Here is a 21,885-nt window from a genome sequence, read left to right on the forward strand (position 1 = left end):
CTATGACCTTCAATGCTTTTCCCGACCACCCCCACCCCCTCTCTGTCGCTCGCTCCATCACTCTCGCATGGAGCTAGAGCAGGGAAGGACTAATGCAGAGTGACAGGTCTTTCATGCATTAATGGTGATGGTGAAAAGAGAGATTCACTCAATCCCAGAGTGGTGCCTATACACAGACCTGCATGCAAACACACACACAGGCTTGCAATTTCACGACCACAAATGCAGACATATGCACAATGTTCACATTTTCACTGGTTATTCTTAAGCCTACGGTGGTCACTTTACTCTTCTGCAGACCTCCAACTCAAAGGGTGACACGAACATATTCTCTCTCTCTCTCTCTCTATTATGCACAACAAAAAGAGAAACTTTACATCAACACATACACACACACACATCATGTGTTCATAGCATTATACGCACACACATCAAAAGTCCTAACTAAACACTGAGCAGAAAGCGATTGTGCTCCAGGACACAGTAATCCTAGAGCTTGTCTCCACAAAACTACAGCAATACATTTACCCAATAAATATGGTCACTTTGGTCACTGACTGTCTCAGAACATAATGTCTGGGTTACTATGGAACACAATGTAGTTGCTTTAATCCAGGCACACAATGAACACACACACACACACAAATAGCTCTAATCAATTTGACTCTGCATTGCCCTTGGGTTATGGTAGCATGAAACACCATTTAGAGAAGGAAAAATAAAGGAACAGAGTTTCAATTGAACGGATAATAGTGCTGCAATGCAGATCAACGGCATTACCACCGCACATACACGCTGTCTGAAGCCATGGCTTTGTACAGTATGCACCCTCACACCACACACATACACAGGTGCAGGGTGTACATGGGCAAGCATGGAGAAGGCAGTGCAGGAATCAGCATGTAACCAAACTGCCATCCACACAGGCAGGCTAATGCACTCCACTGCTCGCTCTCCGCATCCCTCACCCTCTCATCCTCTCTCTCTCTCTCCAGCCTGGAGTTCAGCACAGTGTGCACTGCATTATAATAAAGCTCTGCAGTGAGTCAACCCTGCCTATATCCACTCAGTGTCAACACAAAGAACTGCATCAAAGCGCACATTACCCTGCTACACACAACCAGACACAGGCATACGCACACATGCACACACACACACACACACACAGAGACACCCACAGATTCACACACACATACACACATGCATGTATAGAGTATATACTCACACATGTTTACTCACTTACTCAAAGGAGCACCGTGATGTAATCTACTACAGACAGTGTCAAATCAGGTGAGAGAGAGGGAGAGCAGGAGGAGGTGGGAGTATGACTGTGTTAATCTCATAAACTCACAGTCAAAGGGAGAACATCACAGATATCATAAGCAGCAAGGCTGCCAGAAATGGGATCAGGTGTTAGCACTACAGCCAGCCATCACAGCCCACCCACCTATTCCTGCAAACAGACACAATATTTATACGCAAACACGTCTATATATGAATAATATGCATACATATGGCTGCAAGAGGATTATTAGAGGCGAAGACACTGGATCAAACACCAGCTCACACAAAAATATTGCAGCATTCACAACTGACGGGTGAAACACCAGCTTCAGAACCATGGACAGCGTTTTATGCGCAGTAGCCGTGTATATCCACTAGATGGCGCAAAAGAGGCGAACATATGTTGCAGACTAAAAATGACCGCTAGGGGATGCCATCTCATGCTCTATGACAGCTCAGTCATTATTTTCACCCCAATTCAGGTTTTAAACATATTCTTTCAGGAAGATATTCTACAAAATTTGTTTATTTAATAAGAAGAGAAATTGTTCTTATAAAAATCTGAGAGAATACGGCAGAATGTCCTTGTGTAACTAGGCGGAAGAATTCATGTTGACTCTTTACTCAGACAGACCAGAGTCAAAGACTCACTTCACATCACAGTGGCCTACAAATGCAATCCTTGTGTCTGGTCTTAAAGTGCACAGCATAACATTCAGATCCAGTTAAATAAGCTGCATAAAATTATCAGTTGGCACTTCTTTGAAAAGCATGCCCGTGAATGCACATGCTTTATTTATTTATTTATTTTTTTAATTAAAAATCAGATATAAAACATTATATGATTTACACATCGAGAAGGACTTTGTTACCTTTTACTGTTCTGTTTTTTCTCCAGTATAATCATGTGAATCATTGTGGAAAGGTGTCATCCATGATAACAATGTGGATGTACAAAAATGTGGATATGCAATATTTGTATTAGTACTAGTTTTCATTACACACAGCCTGTAATTCATCAACATATTTATAGAAATTAATGATTTATTTCCAGTTTCAATTTGTACAAGTCTAGTCATGTAGAAATGTCATCTCATCCTTGTGTATATACATGTATATGTGTATGAAATACACCATAAATATTTTAAATTACTGTTGTTTCCAGCACTAACAACATTAGCAGTGTGGTGGAGGCTTTTACATAAAATGGATGAATCTGATTGCATATTCCTGGCCTTACATGTAACAGTAGTAATTATTCAAATGAATGCACTAGGATGTTCATAAATCTTTAAGAAATTAAAACAGTAACATATGAATATGTTTATATACAGTTTATGCACAATCGATATCTATATTTACTCTGGACATCAAACCACTGTCCCTTGTGTTTTACGATAGAATGCAGTTTTGTTCATCAGTCTTTTGCAACAAAAGTCTCTTGCAGGGTGATATCAGGGCCAAGTATCTCTCTACAGCAGTTGTGTCCTGCGCAGAGGAACTTCTCTGAGCTTTATCCCCTAATCTATTTTCTCTACCTCCTCAATCTCCCCCAGTGTGCACCCCCATAACAATACATCTCCTCAGTGTCTCCCATGTGTAACCCTGCTCTGGCTCTGTCCTTTGTCCACTTCTCTTTGTCCCCCCTGTTCACCCTTCCACTCTTTGTTCTCTTTTTCCCTCTATTTTTCTCTTAATGTTTCTCTCTAACTCTATCTCTTTCTTGGCTTCTCTCTTTTTGCCCCAAAGTCTATTCTCTATTCTCTCTCTCTCTCTCTCTGTCTCTGCAGCACCACACATGCTAGCAGGGGGAGGCGCCCATGCGCATGTGCGTGTGGTAGTGGGGTGGGCCCCCGGCGTTGGGGGGCATGGAGAGGGGCAGGGTCTGGGAAGCCCCGGGGCCCCCGTGCCCAGGGTGCAGTGGGTGGGAGTGGGGGTAGTTGGCACTGCCCGGGGAGTTGAGCTGGTAGCTGGAGCCGGAGGATGGCACTGAGGTGGAGGGCCCCATCCCCGGGCCTCCCTGCTGAGAGTTGCTCTTGGGCGGCGGCGGTGGCGTCTGGTTGAGCTGTATGGAGATGTCGCTGGAGACCTCGGAGGCTCTGCGCACATGCTGGGAGGGCGGCCACGACTCCGGGTGCAGATATTGGCCGCTGTAGTCACTGCACTCCGACAGGCGGGGGCGATAGAGAGCCGGGTGGGGCCTGTACATCTCCTCTTCAGCATATCGTTTCATGAACAGATACACAGACATCACGCCTGCCCCCTATAGGTAGAAAAAGGCAAGACAGATTTGGTTAATCTCACAGGCATGTGCAGTGTTAAGTAAGAGTGCGGGAAAAACAAAAGGTGAAAGGTCGACGTCTGTGAAAAGATATTTACGGTGTGATGGGTATGGCTGGGGGGCAGTGACAGACACAAGAGAAGGAAAAAGAGGCTTTGATGCATGAGCTAAAAAGGGGAGGAGATGAGTGAAGAAAAGAGGTTGTGGATGAGGTCAAATCAGGCAAGCACAGCATGGCGCTGGCAAATGGCTTTGGACATTGCTACACATTAGAGCAGTAATGCTGACAGGGAGGATGTGTCCAAGGCTAAATGTGCACGACTGTGTGTGTGTGTGTGTGTGTGTGTGTGTGTGTGTGTGAGAGAGAGAGAGAGAGAGAGCATCAGAATGATATTTCAAGCAGGGGAGAACAGAGAGCGCTAGAAGACGACAGATCAAAAGACAAAGCGAGAGAGGAGTCATGAAGATGATATTCTATCCAGTTGTGACAGAGAGAACATCGCCACATCACCCAGAGGTCCCTCCCACAACGTCTGATTTGAGGCCATGTCACTGAGCAGCCCTGAGAGCCCACACAAGGAAACCATCCATGCCCCCAGTCCACTCTCTCCCCCAGCCTCCACCACATGACCGAGGGGCATCAGCGTGTGACTGAGGGGGATACAGTATGTGTGTGTGTGTGTGTGTCTGTGTGGTGTGTGTGTGTGTTAAGTGCGTGTTAAGCGGGCGCCTCTTTCCACCCACGGCTGGCTGATGGAGTCTGACGGCGCTGGGCTCCTGCTGACTCAGGGGACTGGTGGAGTTTTTTGGGCTCAAACTCCCATTCTGCCAGATCTGCACTTCATCAGAGCGCCCCCACTGCCGCTCGCTCGCACGCACGCACGCACGCACGCACGCAGGCAAAATGGCTGACTGGCTGGGAAACAAGGCTCTCTCTCCAGCCCTTGGCCCCGGCGCAGCGCGCTGCAGCGAGTGAGAGAGAGAGCGAGGCTTCGCCTTAATTATTCCTGGGCCTGGCCGTACTTCAATCGCACGGTCCACTCCACCGAGCGAGGTGAGGGAGAGAGCACTAAATCCGCTGGAAACGAGATAAAGGGGGGGGGGGGGGGGGGGCTTGCAGGTGTGCAGTCATTATGGGATTATGAGTGAGTTGACTAAGTCAGCAGAACCACATAACTCTGTCTAAAATCGACTCCAGAGGCTTCTGAGAAAATGATGAGGGGAGTGAATGGGAGTGGGAGTTAGCTACAGTCTTAGAATACTGAATAAATACTCTTAGAATTCTGAATAAATACTCTTAGAATACTGAATAAATACTCTTAGAATTCTGAATAAATACTCTTAGAATGCTGAATAAATACTCTAAAGTTTGGAGTTCAAACCTTCTAACATTCTGCAGCACAGTAATGGCTAGTTAGTCCTATGTTGTTAGTACGTACTGTGATTTGATTTTATATTCAGTGATGTCAGCACTGTCCACTTAAGGAGGTTCTGAGGGAAGTGCATATGCATGTTGAGGATGTGATGAGTTAACCTGACCTTCCAAACTGCACCGGCAGCAAAGAGGCATCTGCAGTAACAGTGGCCATGTCTTCACTGTTCTTCAGCTACAATAAATGGAACTGGCTGGGCCAACTTAAGGCACCAGCTGTTTCACTGCTCATGCATACTGAATGGGCCAAACTAGACGTCCACCCATCCTTCTGCCTGAGTGAGGTTAAAAGCTCTTAATTACTTCACTGCTTGCAGTTACTGTGTTAGCTCTATGTACATGTTGTGGTGGCGGCCCACCGCCAAAAAATTATAGTCGCAGCTGCTTCAGAATGAGGGCAGGTGCACACTATTGTCCCGGTTGCCTTCTAAGTCATCCTGCCGAAGTGTCATCCTCCACTGTCTGGCGCTCACACCTCAGTTTAACAATAAACAGCAAAACTAATCAGAGCTCACGAGGACCTGTCCAGTTTTATTCCACAAATATATCAATGTCATTGATGTTAGTGGAGGGCACTACTGTGGTTTAAAGTTGGAATTTGTGATTGGACCAACCTGTCTATCATTCATTTCTTTCCCATTTCTTACAACATAAATAATGCATTCATAGCATAGTGCTGTCAGGAATGTCATAGGCTGTTGCAAGTTACATTTGATGTGCAGAACTTGCAAAATGTGTAGGAGATCGACTGGTAGGCTAGAAACGAAGGTAAATGGCATTATAGCAAATGTGGCGACGGCACAACATTTTGGGGAAAAGATATTTAGTATGCACTTACTGTTATAGCCTACAGTTAATGTGAATCATGAGCTATAACCAAAGAAAATAAGGGAGATGATTTGCACTTTTGGTCACCAAACAAAGGCTGTGGTTGTGTTTCTGCATCATGTTAGCAGAAAACGTCATTTCTGTCAGAAATCAAGAAGACTAAACGTATTCTTTATTGTTAGCGTGAACTATGACGGTGTACATGCTCAGTATGTGTTTTTCATTTAGTCAAGCAGTGAAATATGGTATAATAATGCATGGGCTAATGTGACGTGACATGAGTCAAACACAAGGCACTCCTGTCTTTAGTATTCCTATCCCTCTCAAACTATGTTAAAATGGCAGAATTTCAAAACATTTTTTTCTGTCAAAACAGCTTGGCAGACTTTTCTATTCAAAGCAACAGACTTGCAACGCCGGGTTTTGGTGTCTCACCCAGGCCAACCTGCTCCATCACACACACTCACTATTCAAAGTGAACATGGGAATAGACCAATAGAGTCCCATGTCCTGTGTGTCCACATGAAGCTACTGCCCCCTGCCCACTGCCCTCTGACCTCTTTGAGCAGGAAGCTGCTGGCAGCGAAGGCAAAGGACCAGCCGTAACGGTAGTTGAAGAAGAGCTCAGGCTCCCGAGGCCTGTTCATCACCTCATCATTTATACTGGAGATGTAAAGCACCAGGCCCACCACCAGACTGAGCCCTGAGAGAGAGAGAGAGAGAGAGAGAGAGAGGGAGAGAGATGGAGAGAGAGAGAGAGAGAGAGATGGGGGGTAGGGGCAGAGAAAAGCAGAGAGCAACAGAGTAAGCAAGTGAGCTAAGTTCAGTGAGAATACACAAGACAAGACAGAAGCATCCTCTACAAAACAATGATAAGAGCACTGACAAATAATTAATCTGAAGCGCGTGTGCTAGTGTGTGTACTTGTGAGGGAGATAAAGAGAGTGTGAGAGCGAGCGGGCGGGTGGGCGAGAGAGAGAGAGAGAGCGGCCCAGCCGAGCGTAAGTGAGAAGTGCTACCAGCGGCTGTGGGCCTCTAGTGGAGAGGCTCTGTGCATGATGGATTCATAGCATGGAGCCAAATGCATAAAGCATGCCTCTGTCAAACAACAGCACACACTACAGCCACGCCGGCCCAGCCTACGGCCATGTCAGACTGCGCTGGGCTCACAGGAGATGGACAAGATGGAGGAAAAATGAAGGGGTTCTCTGTGGAAGAGGGCAAATCAAAAAAACATGCAGTCTGTGTGTTAAGATGACAGGTAGAAAGTTGGAAGAGAGGGAAAAATAAGTTTGGGAGGCATAACTGTCTGAGAAATAACCGGAATAAAGATGGATAGAGTGACAGCTGGGTGGGATGAGGTGAACGGGGTTGCTTGTGTAAATTCACAAGAAGAGATCACTGTAATATTAACTACTACACCATGTCCCAGGGCCTGAGTTCATAGCTGCTGTCAGTGCTACTGAACTGCAATATTAACAAGTGCAGTAGGCAGCCGCTGAGTTGTGTGAGCAACAGTGAGCTTAAATAATAAGCAACAGGAGAGTTAGCCGCCAGGAGTTATGCTTTTTACTGACAACCTCACTTGTTCTGAGCTCACATTCCTCCCAGGTAGAGTAGAACACAGCAGGACGAGGGGGCATACATAGGCGTAGTAAATCATATACTTCAATCAACACCATCCATGGCTAGTCCAAAAACAATCTGGCTAAAGTTAGCATTTAAGCACTTTCACCTATTACAGTATTGTAAATGGTTTTATATGAGAAGGGGTACTGCCACCTTGTGGACTGAATGGTGCATTACAGGAAGAGTCTTCTCAGATGAAAAGGGCGCACAACAGCACAAGCCCCATTAAGCCTTTCCCTTTCATAACAGACAAGGGGGAATACTCTAGCATGGGCTGAAAATGGCTCACTCGTAGCAAATGAAACAGGTAGCATAATTAGAGAAGACAGAATGCAATCTTGCAACCTGAATTCAGAGGTCGGATTAATAGTGCACAGAAGTACAGATAGATGTTCATAATTAATGTTGTTACAAAACTGGAAATAAGAATCACACTGATACCACATGGCATCATAGTTTCTTGTTTGACCATGTCAGTAAAAACCATGTAATCACCATGTGTGCTTCATATATAAATAAAAATAGCTATTGTGTATATGTTATTTTAAAAATAAAATAATCTAAAAAACATTTAGAAAGATTTTTAAAATGGTATCTGTCATTGACTAAATCCTGTATATTTTAAGAACAATGATTGGCAGGCAAGTGAAATCCTGACAGAGGAGAGGGTTGTGTAATACCTGAGAGGATGAAGAAGATTCCGGAGACGAAGGCTAGGATGGTGCGCTGTGGGCGGATGTGTCCGATGTTGCTAATGACGAAGGCGGTGAAGACGAAGAGGAGGGACACCATGGGGAATGGAGTGGCTGTCCGCACCATCTCTAGCAGAGCACAGGGACGGCACAGTGTTACACACAGGTTTTCATCTATATGAGTGCATGTGTGTGTATGTGTATGTGTGAGTGTGTGTGTGAGTGTGTGTGTGTGTGTGTGTACGTGTGTTTTTACATGTGTGCATGTGCGTGTGTTTGTACATGCGTGCATGTGCGTGTGTGTGCGCGTGTGTTTGTACATGCGTGCATTTTTGTGTGTATGTGTGTTTGCACAAATGCAGCTATTGATCATACATGTAGGTTCCATGACAGCAGTTTTAACTGACAAGGAGATTGGTTACACATGAAATGATGTAGGCCTACACTAAGCAGTATTATATTTCTATCATGAGTTTCTCCATTTTTCTGTTGATCTTATTTTTCACAGAATACTTTTTATTAAATGTTCATTTCAATATACCGGTACATTCATTTTGAACTTGAAACACTTTAGACATTTGAAAGTATAAATAGACATCACTTAAATACGCGCACAATAGAAACAATTGATTTCAATTTCCATCCATCTGTAATTCTGAAATACCATAATGTCAATACGTCATACGTCATATTGTTTTTGCACAATATGTAGTATACTGGAAAACAACACGCTATATATAGTATACTGGAAAACAACACGCTATATATAGTATACTGGAAAACAACACACTATATATAGTATACTGGAAAACAACACACTATATATAGTATACTGGATCATCTGCTGAGATTCAAATTCAGTATGTAAAGTTGTTGTTGAACAATTACTGAACATCACCTTAACACATCCAACCCCTAACCTTACAGAATGTCAGACAGTTTGTTGATAATCTGAGCATCTGTGGATAGTCTGTGGGCGGACTATCCAAGTAAAGTGTGACCCATAAGTCTAAATGACCTGTCCCTGTGGTACATGCCTACATCAGTACACTTAATATTTATCAGTGCAATAGTGGCAGAGAGAAACGCATCATCTGGGTTGGGCTGGGGTTGTGGTACCTGTCTAGCAATACAGTCAAAACAGCCAATTCATCCCATCCCTGTTTGACGTTTAAGACTAGATGTAGCTCACACTTTTGACCTCTTCGCTATCCATGTAAACAATCTGTGTGCTGATAAGTTCATTTGAACAGATCTCAACAGATCATTGGCATCATACACATAAATACTTGCCCAGAGAATTTCTGACAGTTATTTACTTATACTAATGTTTTTTGTACAACTTTGCCAGAAAGTGTCTTTAAATGTCATCAATGTGACAAAGCATTAGAAAGTTAAGGTCCCAGATCACATGTTATTTAAAGAACCATGTCATTAAGGTTTTTAAAATAGCTTTATATGTCATGACGGGTGAAGTGGATAAATATAAAAAGTTGACTTACTCAAAATGTTTGCTGTATTTTCGGTTGTGATTTCTATTTCAGGCTCATTAAAGTACTCTGCTGCGACACACCTCCCCGTCTCAGCACCTGAGGGAGGGCAGGAGGAAGCACAGGCAGGAGGGAGGGGCATTAATGTTGCCATAGCACCTGCCATAAGTAAGACCTTCATAGAAAGATCCAGAAGCTCCCACTGCAGCTTCCCTAGAGCGAAGAATGAGGAGTGAGGAATGAGGAGTGTGTTAAGGACACGTGCGTCCCTCTGTGTTTCTGACCGGCGATGAAGCAGGTCCTCCAGAGGCCCGAGTGCAGCGCCATCTTGACCTCGATGGTCTGGTTTTGCTGGAGCACGATGCCCTCCTCCATCAGCAGCCAGTAGTCGGTGGACACGGCCACGCCCACCAGGAGCAGGCCGCACGCCCCGAACACGGAGGAGAGCAGCGTCAGAGCCCGGCTGCTGCACGAGCTCATCTGCAGAGACAGCGGTGAGAAAAACAACAGGGTCAGCCTCATCTGCACAAACCATTAGGAGACAGCAGTGAGGTCAACAACCAGGGACACCAGTGAGGGACGAGTCCATGCCTAAGATGCAGTGATGAGCCACATGGCTAATGATCACCAAATGATCACCACGCCACACAGAGAGACAACACTGGCACAGAAGCAGTGGATAGTTCACCACAGACACACACACAGAGAAATACGACACGTGTTAGTAGCATATCTCAGTTAATGCTCTCTGTGATGGTGGCACATCAGTGACAAGCCAGCAATGCTTGTAAACTCATCAGTAAGTATTGTTTTGATTGTAGTATTGTATTCATTGCTTGGATTAAGAGCTAACTGAACAGGAAGAGGGGTGTGTGTGTGTGCGTGCGTGTGTGTGTGTGTGTGTGTGTGTGTGTGTGTGTGTGTGTGTGTGTGTGTGTGTGTGTGTGTGTGTGTGTGTGTGTGTGTGTGTGTGTGTGAAGAAAGAGAGAGTGAAAGGAGGAGGAGAGTCAGGGGAGTGGTGAAGAACAGAGAGATGAGAACAGAGAGAGAAGAGTCCGACAGGAGGACAGGACAGAAAGGGGAGAGATAAGAAAGATACGACGCAACACCCAGGGACGCACTCACAGATGAAGACAGAAACTTAGAGGGGTGTGTACAGGGAGACCAAAGAGCTGTTTGAAGTCTGTGTGTGTGTGTGTGTGTGTGTGTGTGTGTGTGTGTGTGTGTGTGTGTGTGTGTGTGTGTTTGTGTGTGGGTGGGGGGTCAACTGACTGAGAGTTAGCTCCACCTGCTGGGTCGGTGTCAGCCCAGCCAACCACGTAAAAGGTCAAGGGTCGCCCAGCAAGGATGGTGATGGCCAGTCGAGCAGAAGGTGAGATATCATCAAATGATGTCTGACAATTCAAAGAGCACCAAACTGTTTTGGACACACATATAAGTGTGTGCGCACACACATACACACACATGCATGCCACACACACACACACACACACTCACATGCACACACACAGGGGAACAGTCCGTTCTTTCGAACACATTCTCCTTCAGCAAGTAGTGACTCACACACGGAGATCCCAGACTTTAAGTCTGCTTCACAGCACAGAACTCATTTACCCACAACTGGTCTTTCATACACACACACACACAGACACACACACACACACACACACACACACACACGCATCACATCACACACGTGTATGAGTGCACATATATAACACATGCACATCTTTACATACAAAACCCACACAAATTAACATGCATGCACATGACTGCACACACAACATGGACCCACATGCACCTAAGTGCAGACAGGCGCACCGGCATGCCTCCCTCAGAACCTGGTCCCCTGTCCATTCTTACAAATCAATACGCGGCTGAAAGACTCCTTGTAGTGAGCCTGCAAATGGCAGCCTTGCTGGAGAATGGCTGGAGGTTAAACAGGCTGAGTTGCTGAGCATGCCGGCTACACAGGTCATGCAGTGTCCTATGGAAGACAGTTATTGTGCAGTGAATTATGAAAGAGATGTACAGTGAACGAAGGCTATTCTGAGTGAAGGCATAAGGGCGGGCGGACGGAAATATAAAAGAACGGAAGGAATAAGATGAGAAAGAGAGAGACAAAGAGAAAGAGAGATTTGCAATCATTTGATATTCTGTCTTTATTGGATAATTTTAAAACCTTGCCCTAAAACCCTGCCAAACGTGCCATGTAACAAGAGCACAGAAGCATATCATTCTCAATTGTGATATAATCCTCTATTTAATAGTGGTGCTGAAACAGTGCTGTTGTTCTCTATGTAATCATTTATACTCTCTTAAATTATTATTACAGGACTGAGATACTTACATTGACTGGGTTTACTACTCCATAAACTACAATGAGCATTTACGGAATCGCTTTCACATCTTCTGGGTCCATACAGACTGCTGACTGCTCTGTGACCATGGACAGTACGGTGCCATGTCAGAGACACACTGTGCTGGGGGTGTGCTGTGCCCTGTGTCGTGTCCTGACCCTCACACCCTCTATCTAGGTCCACTCATTACAAGTTTGATCAATTGTTAATTACTCAAATTCACTGCTTGTCTGAGACAGGCCATCATTGGGCGGTTGTAGGAGAGGGCTTTGCTAAGCGAGAGTTTCAGTTATGAGGGAGATTTGGGGTCAACATGTTTTGCCCCTGGTTTTGCTTTCTGTCTAGTCACTCATTCTAATTTGAGGGTTAGAAGGTTGAGATCTGTTGAATTGCTGAACTAAAATCAGTCTGCCAGTAGGCTACGACAAGATGCTTTCTGTCAACAGCATGACTGTGAATCAGGAAGGGATGGTCCTTTTTTAAATAATTATAACACGGGAACAAACTGTACCCTCTCTGTGTATGTCTGTGTATATGTTTTTAGGATGAGTATATTATGTGTATAATATTATGTGTGTGTGTGTGTGTGTGTGTGTGTGTGTGTGTGTGTGTGTGTGTGTGTGTGTGTGTATGTGTATTTATGATTTATGTGTGTGCATGTCGATGTGTGTTTGTGTGTGTGTGTGTGTGTGTGAGTGTGTTTATGCGTATCGGTCTGTGTGGGTGTGTGCATGCGTATGTGTGTGTACGCGCTGGTATTTTTTGTCTTGTCTTGTTTTCAGCCTGTCATTTCTTGTCTGTCTCCCAGTGCTGGTGACTCAGATCAGCACCCTAAGCACTCGCACTGTGTGATGATCACATTTAGCAGGGGAGCAGAGGAGAGGAGGAGAGGAAAGGAGGAGAAGGAAAGAACAGAGGAACAGAGAAGAAGAGCAGAGGAGGGCTGAAGAGTCAGAGGAGAGACAGAGAGAGAGGAAGGGAAAGGAGGGCAAGGAGGCAAGAGGATGGAAGAAGGGAGGGGGGAGAACAAAAGAGAGGATAGGAAGGAAAAATGGAACGCAGAAAAGAAAGGATAGGAAGATAGAGAGGAATGACAGAGCAGGGGAGGAGGACAAGAGCAAATGAGAGAGAAAAGGGCGGCACATGGTAGAAATGTTCATAAAATGACAGTCACAGTGGTTAGGGCAAGGTCAGGATTTGTTTGGTTTGGTGTCTGGACAGCCAGAGACTGAGCACCAGCAACTTCTTAGTTAGCACATCGTTACATAACTGACAGACAGATGAAGAAGACAGCCTCTGCCAAAATGTTGTCAGACGCCTGGCAGCCAAGTTGGTTTGGGACCTGTCTGCTATTGTATGCCTGTTCACGCTGGAACCAGCATCCCTGTGCTGACCGGATGCCTGCTTGTGGAAGGCAGTAAACACTACTGATAAAGTCAGAGTTCAGATGCAATATGTAGTTTTTGTTGTCAAAACTGAGAAGTGCCTTATAATTGAAAGAATTGTTTTAATATTACGTTTCTAAACATTTCTGTAAATTAAGTGGTCTGTTTGAGAGTATTCATTTTGTTATCATTTTCCTGCCCCTTTATAACTTAGATTAGTGAACGAAAAACAGTAAAAACTTTCCATTTCCCAGAATTGTTCCCATTATTGGACTTCGATTAAGCTAACTAAAGAGATAAGACTAAGAGATGACAGGTGAAATGACATGAGGTTTATGAGGTCCCCCATGATGTAGTTGGGAGCTTAAATGACTGATCCCCAGTATTGCTACTGTATCAACAAGTACCATTAGTTAAGAATGTTCACACAGCACATACGGACTAAACTGCACCTATGAGACATCACACTGATAATGTCTTTCGATAAAATTGATATAGGAATTTTAATTCTTTATAAAACCTCTGTGCACTAGATTGAGAATGGTGATGTCAACAGAAAGGTAGAGGATTTGATAGCAAAGATTCACTCAAAGAAAAAGAAACCAGGCGAATGGGTTTTCAACAGTGAGCAGCGACGTGGAAAAAGAAATACAGCACATTGGCATGTATTATCTTCACTAGACCAGATGCCCTGATGGAGACAGAGTCACACAGGTGTCGGAGCACAGCCAGAGGGCAGTCACAGCACAGCACAGACTCGGAGAGGGGGACACTCAGAGGCATGCGCTGGTCACAACCGTACAGGGGGACAGGGGGGCACCACAGAGGAGTCAACGAAGAATCTTAAGTGCTCACAGTTGTCTGTTGTTGCATAATGTGAGTGGCAGACCGGAGTGTCTCACACACACACACACACACACACACACACACAGACTCTCCCAGGAGCAGACAAGGCTGCCCACTGATCAGAGAGGAGCCCTGGATGCCTGGAATGCAAGGCTGAGTGAAAAGAAGAAGACAGCTTTTGGAGAATGTGAGATGCAACTACAGAGAGATCAAATAGAATGTGAAGGTGGGCATTGTTGAATGCCCCACATATAAAAAAAAAATAGTACACACAATGTATAAGATTTAACAAGAAGATAAGTCAGAATATCTCTCTAACTCCCTATCTTCCTGTCTTGCTATTTGTCAGTAAAATGCGAACACAAGTAAAGGTCTTCGCAACACATGCACTTATAACGACATGCCAGCGGCATATTCTGAATTTACTGTTATCCTCAACAAGTAATCCAATTACAGCACCCATTCTACCATATCCCCTCTGTCAAGGTGAACGTCAGAGTATGGATGTGAATGTTTGTGAGTGTATTAATGTTCACCGATAACCAAACTGTCTAGTGACCAACACACCACTGTGTTGACAAGATGCCTATTTCCCTCACAAAACTTGTTAGCGTCTTTCACAAGTCGACCTTGCAACACGCGTACCCTTGCAGTTTGTACAGTTAAACTGAATCAGACAGTGAGGAACGGATTTAAACATAACAGACTGTCATTCAAAACCTTAGCGACAATAAACAGACTGGTTTTCATGTCACCATACAACGCGCGCCAGATGCAACACGAGCAGGTCTAGGCGCGCGTGTTGTAGCATCACTTAAACCACAGAGGCATCAGAGTTCTGGGGATAAGGTACATTCGTTGCCTGTTTTAAATGTTTACACGTTTTCACTTGTGTCGAAAAGTTAAAGGAGCTTTACACGATTCTAAAGTAAACAGTATTCAAGCACCCTGTAAAAGAGTTCCACTCACCCTATCAGTAGAGCCGACACAATGGACCGGGCGGACAGAGTAGTCGGCGACCACACGCCACGACTGCTTGGTAGATTTTGCAGTTCTCGCTCTCTCCCACTGTCTCTCTCTCCCCCTCTCTCTCCCTCTCTCGATCTCTCTTCGCCTGTCTCACGTGTGTTCACCCTCACGCCCCCTTCGCTTCTCTGTCCCTCTCTCGCTCTGTCTCTTTCGGCACTGCGGATTACTGGTCGACTGTGCTGTCTTTATCACAAGGACACGCAGAATGAAAAGAAGAGACAGGCTATTCAGATAGAAGGCAAATATTGTCCCCGTGACATATGTGGTGGTGGCAGGTAAGGACACACCTAGCCTACCAATAACTGCTGCTGGGGGGTGCGGGGGTGGACTACTTGTAGCTGATTTGTCAAGTAGAATTTGTCAGAGAGTGACAGAGCTGTTCAGGGGCAAGACATCACAAAAATCAAAGCAGCAGAGTGAACATTCAAGGGCCTGATAACGGTAAAAAATACATGTTTGGCAGACAGGGAGACATATGAAAAAATCAAGAGTATTCTATGTGATTTAAAATATACAATATATGTTATACTGTATGTGGTAATAAATCGTTAAATGCCTTGCACATGTGCTTTATCAAAGTGACAGGTGCAAGTGTCTGAGTCAAGTAAGACAGAGCAAGAGATTCGGACAGGCACTGTTACAAGTGTGCAGTTCAGACTGTTGTGACACTGACTATATCCTCCTGACACTGGCACAGTCAACTCATAGAGGCTTGTACTAATGGACAAATGGACACTGCTATGATGCTTATGTTAATCATACAGCATAGTACTGTACTTCATTTTCATGCTCTCTTTTTTTCTCTCTCTCCATCTTGCCCCCTCCTCCACTTCCTCTCCTCTCCTGTGATCTCTCCATCCCGTGGCCTATTTTTAGATCCATGGCGGAGAAATCCTATATTTTTAGAAGTGATATCAATAGCACACAGCACACTATGACCTCAGGGAGAGAAAATGAAAAAAAAAAAAGAGGTAGAGCGAAGAGGCGGGTCAGGATGTGTCAAAAGCAAGTCCTCTTCATTTCCATTCATGTGGCTGGGGGAAAGCACTTTTACATATCTGTTTTTAATGTGTTTCTTTATTCATTACAAATAACCAACACCCAACAGTGTAATTGGCTGGATAGGCATGGGTTGTGTATGGAAACTAAAGTTCCTTTAGGCTGTACACATTCTCAATAAACAACTACAATCCTTGACAAGTGAAGGATGGATACATCTGTAGATGGATGTCATTGAATGTAAATGATCTTGAGACAGAGGCCGGGAGAAGGATGCCAAAGGAAAGAGGAGAGGGATGAGGTGACTTAGAGGAGGGAGGTTGGATCAGATTGTAATAGGTAGGCTATCTGAGGTTATGTCGTTATGTCGCCACCGTCCAGAGGGACATGGCTCTAGTGCTAGTGAAGGAAGGTGGCAATAATGGAGATCTTGGGAGATGGGAGGAGAGAGAGAGAGAGAGAGAGAGAGAGAGAGAGAGGGAGAGAGAGAGAGAGAGAGAGAGAGAGAGAGAGAGAGGTGGGGATACAGAAGGCTCCTACAGCAGAGATTAAAAAGTCCCATAAGAAGATGCAAAGGAGAACAGGACTGTGAATGGGGGAGGCCCTAGAGGGTGGACACACCATCCAAATACAATAAGCACAACATCCCTTCATTTTGAAATAGAACTGATTCTCTTTATTTTGTTTCAGAAACCCATGGGCCAGGCACAAAAGATGACATGACCACACTATAAAGATAAACATTTATCTTATTTAAGTAAACGTCACAGTCTTTCTTTTTTATCTATCTATATGAGTACTGTATCTATCTATATATGATGTCATTTCAAATAAAATACATTAAACATCTCCATTGTGTAAATGTGCTTTTGACCACTAGCTCCAATGTACTTTAATTACATAATTAATAGTTGTGTATTTTTGATGCTTTGAACTACTGACAAGGGCAAACCGTCTCATTATTGCCCATCAGTAGATATTCAGCTTCACCCTGCATGGGGCATGATTAAACACTAGAGACAGCCAAACAAGAACCTGCTCAAGTCAACAGAATTTAATTACTGTAACAAGCCAGGGGAATATCAATGTGTGTCTGAATTTGAAACATATTAATAACAACCCTGGACCTTCCCATGGGGAGCAAGACAAGAGTAAGCATCAGAAGTTTAGACCACAGCAGTTATTTCTTGTTCAGGTTCATGGTATAGTAAATGGACTGTGTACTTGAGTGTTAACAGGATACTGATTGGCAAGCAGATAGGTATTTGTTGTCACATCGATTATGAAACAGATAAATCCGACGTAAGTCTTGTAATCATTTTGTCGCCATATCTCTGGACACTTTACACAACTTCACAGAGAAGGACTGAACACTGAAACTCTTTGTTTAGAAATAAGATCACATGAGATCATATTTCATGTGTAAAGTAGGTTTGTGCCTAGATTAGTCACTGAAGAAGTGGATTTGCACTGAGAGACAGACACTTGAAAAGCATGCCAATAAAAAGTGAAAAAACGAAAGACACATTTCACTGCAAACATGCTCTGCCCTTCATTTCCTAATTTAAAAGGTCTATTGTAACTTCAGCACTTATATCACCCAGAGTGGCTTAAAGATTTTTTTTCTCCTCTGCAGAACAAAGAGTTCTTGTATCTTTTTACATCCCCTCTGTTCTCCAGTGTGGTAGGAGCATTAATTGAGTTCTCTCATGACACAGTTAACTTTTGAGGTCACAGCCCAGTGATTGACTCCTATACTGCTTCGCTGGGTAAAAGAGATAGATCCCCAGTTGTCACTGTGAGATTCATGGCTTGCTGTGGCCCACTTTTGCCATTAACCAGTCCACCATTTGCAGCTCAAAGCCTACAAGAGTATAGTTCAGTCGCCCACAGTGAAGTGTAGCGGCGATTATGCACAGTACAGAGATCAATACAGAGAGATCTTGATTATAAACCCACCGTAAATCAAATGGTATAACAATAAGTGCATCTGCACATTTGGAATGGAAAAGACTTACACATGATTCAGTCTAGTTATTCTGTCAGTTAAAATGTTATCAAAAGAAAGAAATTAAACAAAACAGTTATTCAAGATCATACAATGTGTTTCATTCATTCTTAAAGACTACTGTATGCCATGCTGTGCTTTGTGGACGCATAGACTCAGGCAGTAACAGACATACTCTATGGACACACACAGACACACATCCATATATGTATATATATATATATATATACAGTATATATATATATATATATATACGTATATACACACACACACACAATAACAAATACATTAATTCATATGAGTTGCACAGTTCCTCAGTTGCACTCTGATGGAGATGGAGCAGTAGTGGGGTACTGCAGGTTTATCCTCACCTCTGATGTCACTTGGGGTATCTAGCTGTGTCACTGATGCTTTGACATCTGCGGGGGTGAGCAGGCTTAAGATGCATGTGGGCGGTGTTATCGCTTTATGCAAAGTCAGCCCTCTCACAGGTCAAGCAGCCTGGGTCACTCCAGGTCAGAACTGAGTCAGATTTTGCAAGTTCTCCTACAGTCTTCTGATAAGAGGGTAAAGTTCCAGTAATATAATTGTAATATAACAATGTAATATCATAACTTTTAAAGCCACTGGTTTATGACATCAACACCTTAATAAGGATTATGGGCCAAAATGCTATGCAAATATCAAATGAATATAGAGGTATAAAGATATGTAGATGTAGAGGGATACATTACTATGCTGGCTTTTTATTGAATGCTGATGCATGCTCAACTTCAACACAATATATTACACAGCAGATAGAGCTAAACAATATGTTTTAGTCCAGGAGAGGTCCTCTTTTGGAAGACCAACACTAAGGTGTTGATTTTAGATTACATGAAGGGTAATGAAATACTTGTATTTTTGTATTTTAGAACAAATAATTAGCATGTTATATGATGACTTTCATGGTGTTTTAGAAACTACTTTGATAGAGTGTTGTGGTTACTTTCAGCATGCAACTGTCTGGAAAAATGACATGATTAAAGCTGATTAAAAAAACTCATCTACCCATTTGTTCCACTCATACTATAGTACAGCACACTGTGAATAGAAGACGAGGTAATTTCATTAATTTATCTGTTTAAATTAATGTTTTAGTGTGAGCAGTTTGTGCTTGCTTTTACAGCATTGCTGTTATGGCCACATTGCAATCCAGATGGAACAGCTTTTGAAATAGTGTCCTTTTGACCATGATTGAAAATGCTATTATATCTAGCCTTATTTGATGTTACTATTGAGATCATTAGATGGCCGCTGGTAGGATGGGTCAGACTGCTGTGAGGGGAGAGGAGGGAAACTCGGGGTTCACGTAAGTGAAGCCCTGGAAGTCGTCCTGATCGATGGCAGCCAGGACATCAGGGTCAGAGGGCGTCAAGGTCGCAGAGGTCCCCGTGAAGAACTTGTCAAAGTTTTCTCCTTTCCGCCCACCCTGTGGGGGAGAGAGAGGAAGGGACAGACAGAGTCAACACCTGGAGGTCTCAACATTTTCTTCAGATGAACAAAGAAAAAACTGAAGTAATTATATTTGGTAAAAAGGAAGAAAGACTTAGGGTTGCCACTCTCCTTGACACAAAAGGGTTGAAGGCAAAGGATACTGTTAAAAATCTTGGTGTATTAATTGACAGTGATCTAACAGCCACATGAAAGCGATAACTAAATCAGCTTTTTACCACCTCAAAAATATTGCCAAACTTAGAGGGCTGATGTCAAAACATGACTTAGAAAAATTCATTCATGCATTTATCTCCAGCAGGGTTGATTACTGCAATGGACTGTTCACAGGCCTTCCTAAAAAGACTATTAAACAGCTTCAGGTGACACAAAATGCAGTAGCTAGGATTCTAACAAAAACTAAAAGAACTGACCACATTACTCCGAAGTCCCTGCACTGGCTTCCAGTAAGTCACAGAATTGACTATAAAGCACTATTGCTTGTTTATAAATCAGTAAATGGAGCAGGACCTAAATACCTATCAGACATGCTTCAGCAGTAGCCTACACACTTCGTCCTCTCAGGTCCCAGGTGAAAAACCTATTAGTAAAACCTACTGTTAGAACTAAACATGGTGAAGTAGCTTTTAGCTGCTAGGCGGCTCAGCTCTGGAACAAACTTTCGGATGACATCAAAAAGGCCCCAACTGTAGCATGTTTTAAAGACCAAACTGTTCTTAGATGCTTTCTGATAACTGCGCTGAGTTACAAATTCTGAAAATCTGCCTCGGAAATTATTCTACCTTGTCTTTTATTACTTTTATTACTTTTTTACTACTTTTGCCTTTGTTTTTTTTGCGTATTAATTATTCTTTATTTTTAAATGATTTTACCTTGTGCGTTTTATATTTTCTTTTTATTATGATCTTTACCTTTTGAACTATTCTTTGACTATTTTGCCCTTCTATGCTTTTATTTGTTATTACTGTTTGCTTTTGTTTATGTAAAGCACATTGAATGACCTCTGTGTATGAAATGTGCTATATAAATAAACTTGACTTGACTTGACTTGACAGAGTGAAAGAGAGTGATACTCATAGAAAAGAGCACAGCCTCTCTGTCTCTGTCATTTCATCTATCTATCTATCTATATATCTATCTATTTATCTACAGTATATATTTATTTAGATCTATTTTGTTCTATTGTATTGTATTTATTTCTATTCTATCTACAGTATGTAGTATTTTACACTAGAGCTCTCAATAATGCATCAGTTCTAAGACCTTTATGTTTCAACCATGTCACATATGTACGTTTACATATGTAGATACACACACACACACACACTCACACACACACACACAAATGCATGCCCCCAGAGTTGAGACCCATATCACATCTGGTGCTGTGTCGTGTCTCCACATGTAGTGTGTCAGTGATGTGGCAGTGGCCCTGGCTGCCGTTTGGCTAATGGACTGACCCACCAGCAGCGGCTGCCACAGGCCGTCCACACGCCACACATATGGGCAGCGGCGCGGCCGCCTAAGTGCTGCATGCATCTGCATACGGGATGAGAGGGGCCGGGCCCAGGGGTCAGTGAAGTGGGGCCTTGTTTTGACACCGTTGTCTTTCCACGGTGTCATGCCCACTGATGCAGACACACAAGGCCCCCTCCTTCACTCCCACCCTCACACACACACACACACACACACACACACACACACACACACACACACACACACACACACACACACACACATACATGTACAGGCATCTTGAGCAGAGATGGAGATGAATATTTCATGGACGGCACAGGAGACACACTGTGGTGAGCGCGATGGTGCAAAAGGCAAGAAAGTGTGAAGTAGAATGAACAGTGGTGAGAGAGCAGTGACACACACCCACAGCAGCCCAGCAGGCAGAACACAGGGGATGGGGATGCAGAAGCACAGATGAAGGGGCCTTTTATATCTGTGTGTGTGTGTGTGTGTGTGTGTGTGTCTGTGTGTGTGTGTGTGTGTGTGTGTGTGTGTGTGTGTGTGTGTTTGTGTGTGTGTGTGTGTGTGTGTGTGTGTGTGTTTGTGTGTTTGTGTGTGTGTGTGTGTGTGTTTGTGTGTGTGTGTGTGTGTGTGTGTGTGTGTGTGTGTG

At 43.7% G+C, this 21,885-nt stretch overlaps 2 protein-coding genes across 4 annotated transcripts in view; both read right to left on the minus strand.

The window, feature by feature from the left end:
* Positions 1-2,163: 2,163 nt before the first annotated feature.
* On the minus strand, positions 2,164-18,737 carry cacng7b (calcium channel, voltage-dependent, gamma subunit 7b). Of its 3 annotated transcripts, XM_042105839.1 has the most exons (7): positions 15,197-15,473; positions 14,237-14,380; positions 9,921-10,116; positions 9,649-9,735; positions 8,135-8,275; positions 6,383-6,528; positions 2,164-3,547 (listed from the first exon to the last, which is right to left on the minus strand). In XM_042105839.1, the coding sequence occupies exons 2-7, from the start codon at positions 14,252-14,254 to the stop codon at positions 3,086-3,088; spliced, it is 1,050 nt and encodes a 349-aa protein (XP_041961773.1). In that variant the 5' UTR covers positions 14,255-14,380; positions 15,197-15,473; the 3' UTR covers positions 2,164-3,085. The 3 variants fall into 3 exon arrangements, with proteins under 3 accessions (XP_041961773.1, XP_041961776.1, XP_041961775.1); XM_042105842.1 differs by lacking the exons at positions 14,237-14,380; positions 15,197-15,473 and adding an exon at positions 18,635-18,737; XM_042105841.1 differs by lacking the exon at positions 14,237-14,380.
* Positions 18,738-19,560: 823 nt separating this feature from the next.
* Positions 19,561-21,885, minus strand: part of prkcg (protein kinase C, gamma) — a 23,215-nt gene continuing 20,890 nt past the window's right edge. Inside the window, exon 17 of the mRNA XM_042105833.1 lies at positions 19,561-19,734. Within this exon, the coding sequence (XP_041961767.1) occupies positions 19,573-19,734 (162 nt within the window). The 3' untranslated portion in view covers positions 19,561-19,572. The remainder of the gene's footprint in view (positions 19,735-21,885) is intronic.

Source organism: Alosa sapidissima, chromosome 10 (genome assembly GCF_018492685.1).
Source record: "Alosa sapidissima isolate fAloSap1 chromosome 10, fAloSap1.pri, whole genome shotgun sequence".
Taxonomy (NCBI): Eukaryota; Metazoa; Chordata; class Actinopteri; order Clupeiformes; family Clupeidae; genus Alosa; species Alosa sapidissima.

Excerpts from the sequence above, each read along its gene's own strand:
- cacng7b (XM_042105839.1), bottom strand. Across the intron at positions 8,276-9,648 it reads AAATACAGCAAACATTTTGA|AGATGGTGCGGACAGCCACT; the intron begins GTAAGTCAACTT and ends GTGCTCTGCTAG. Across the intron at positions 3,548-6,382 it reads GCAGCTTCCTGCTCAAAGAG|GGGGCAGGCGTGATGTCTGT; the intron begins GTCAGAGGGCAG and ends TTCTACCTATAG.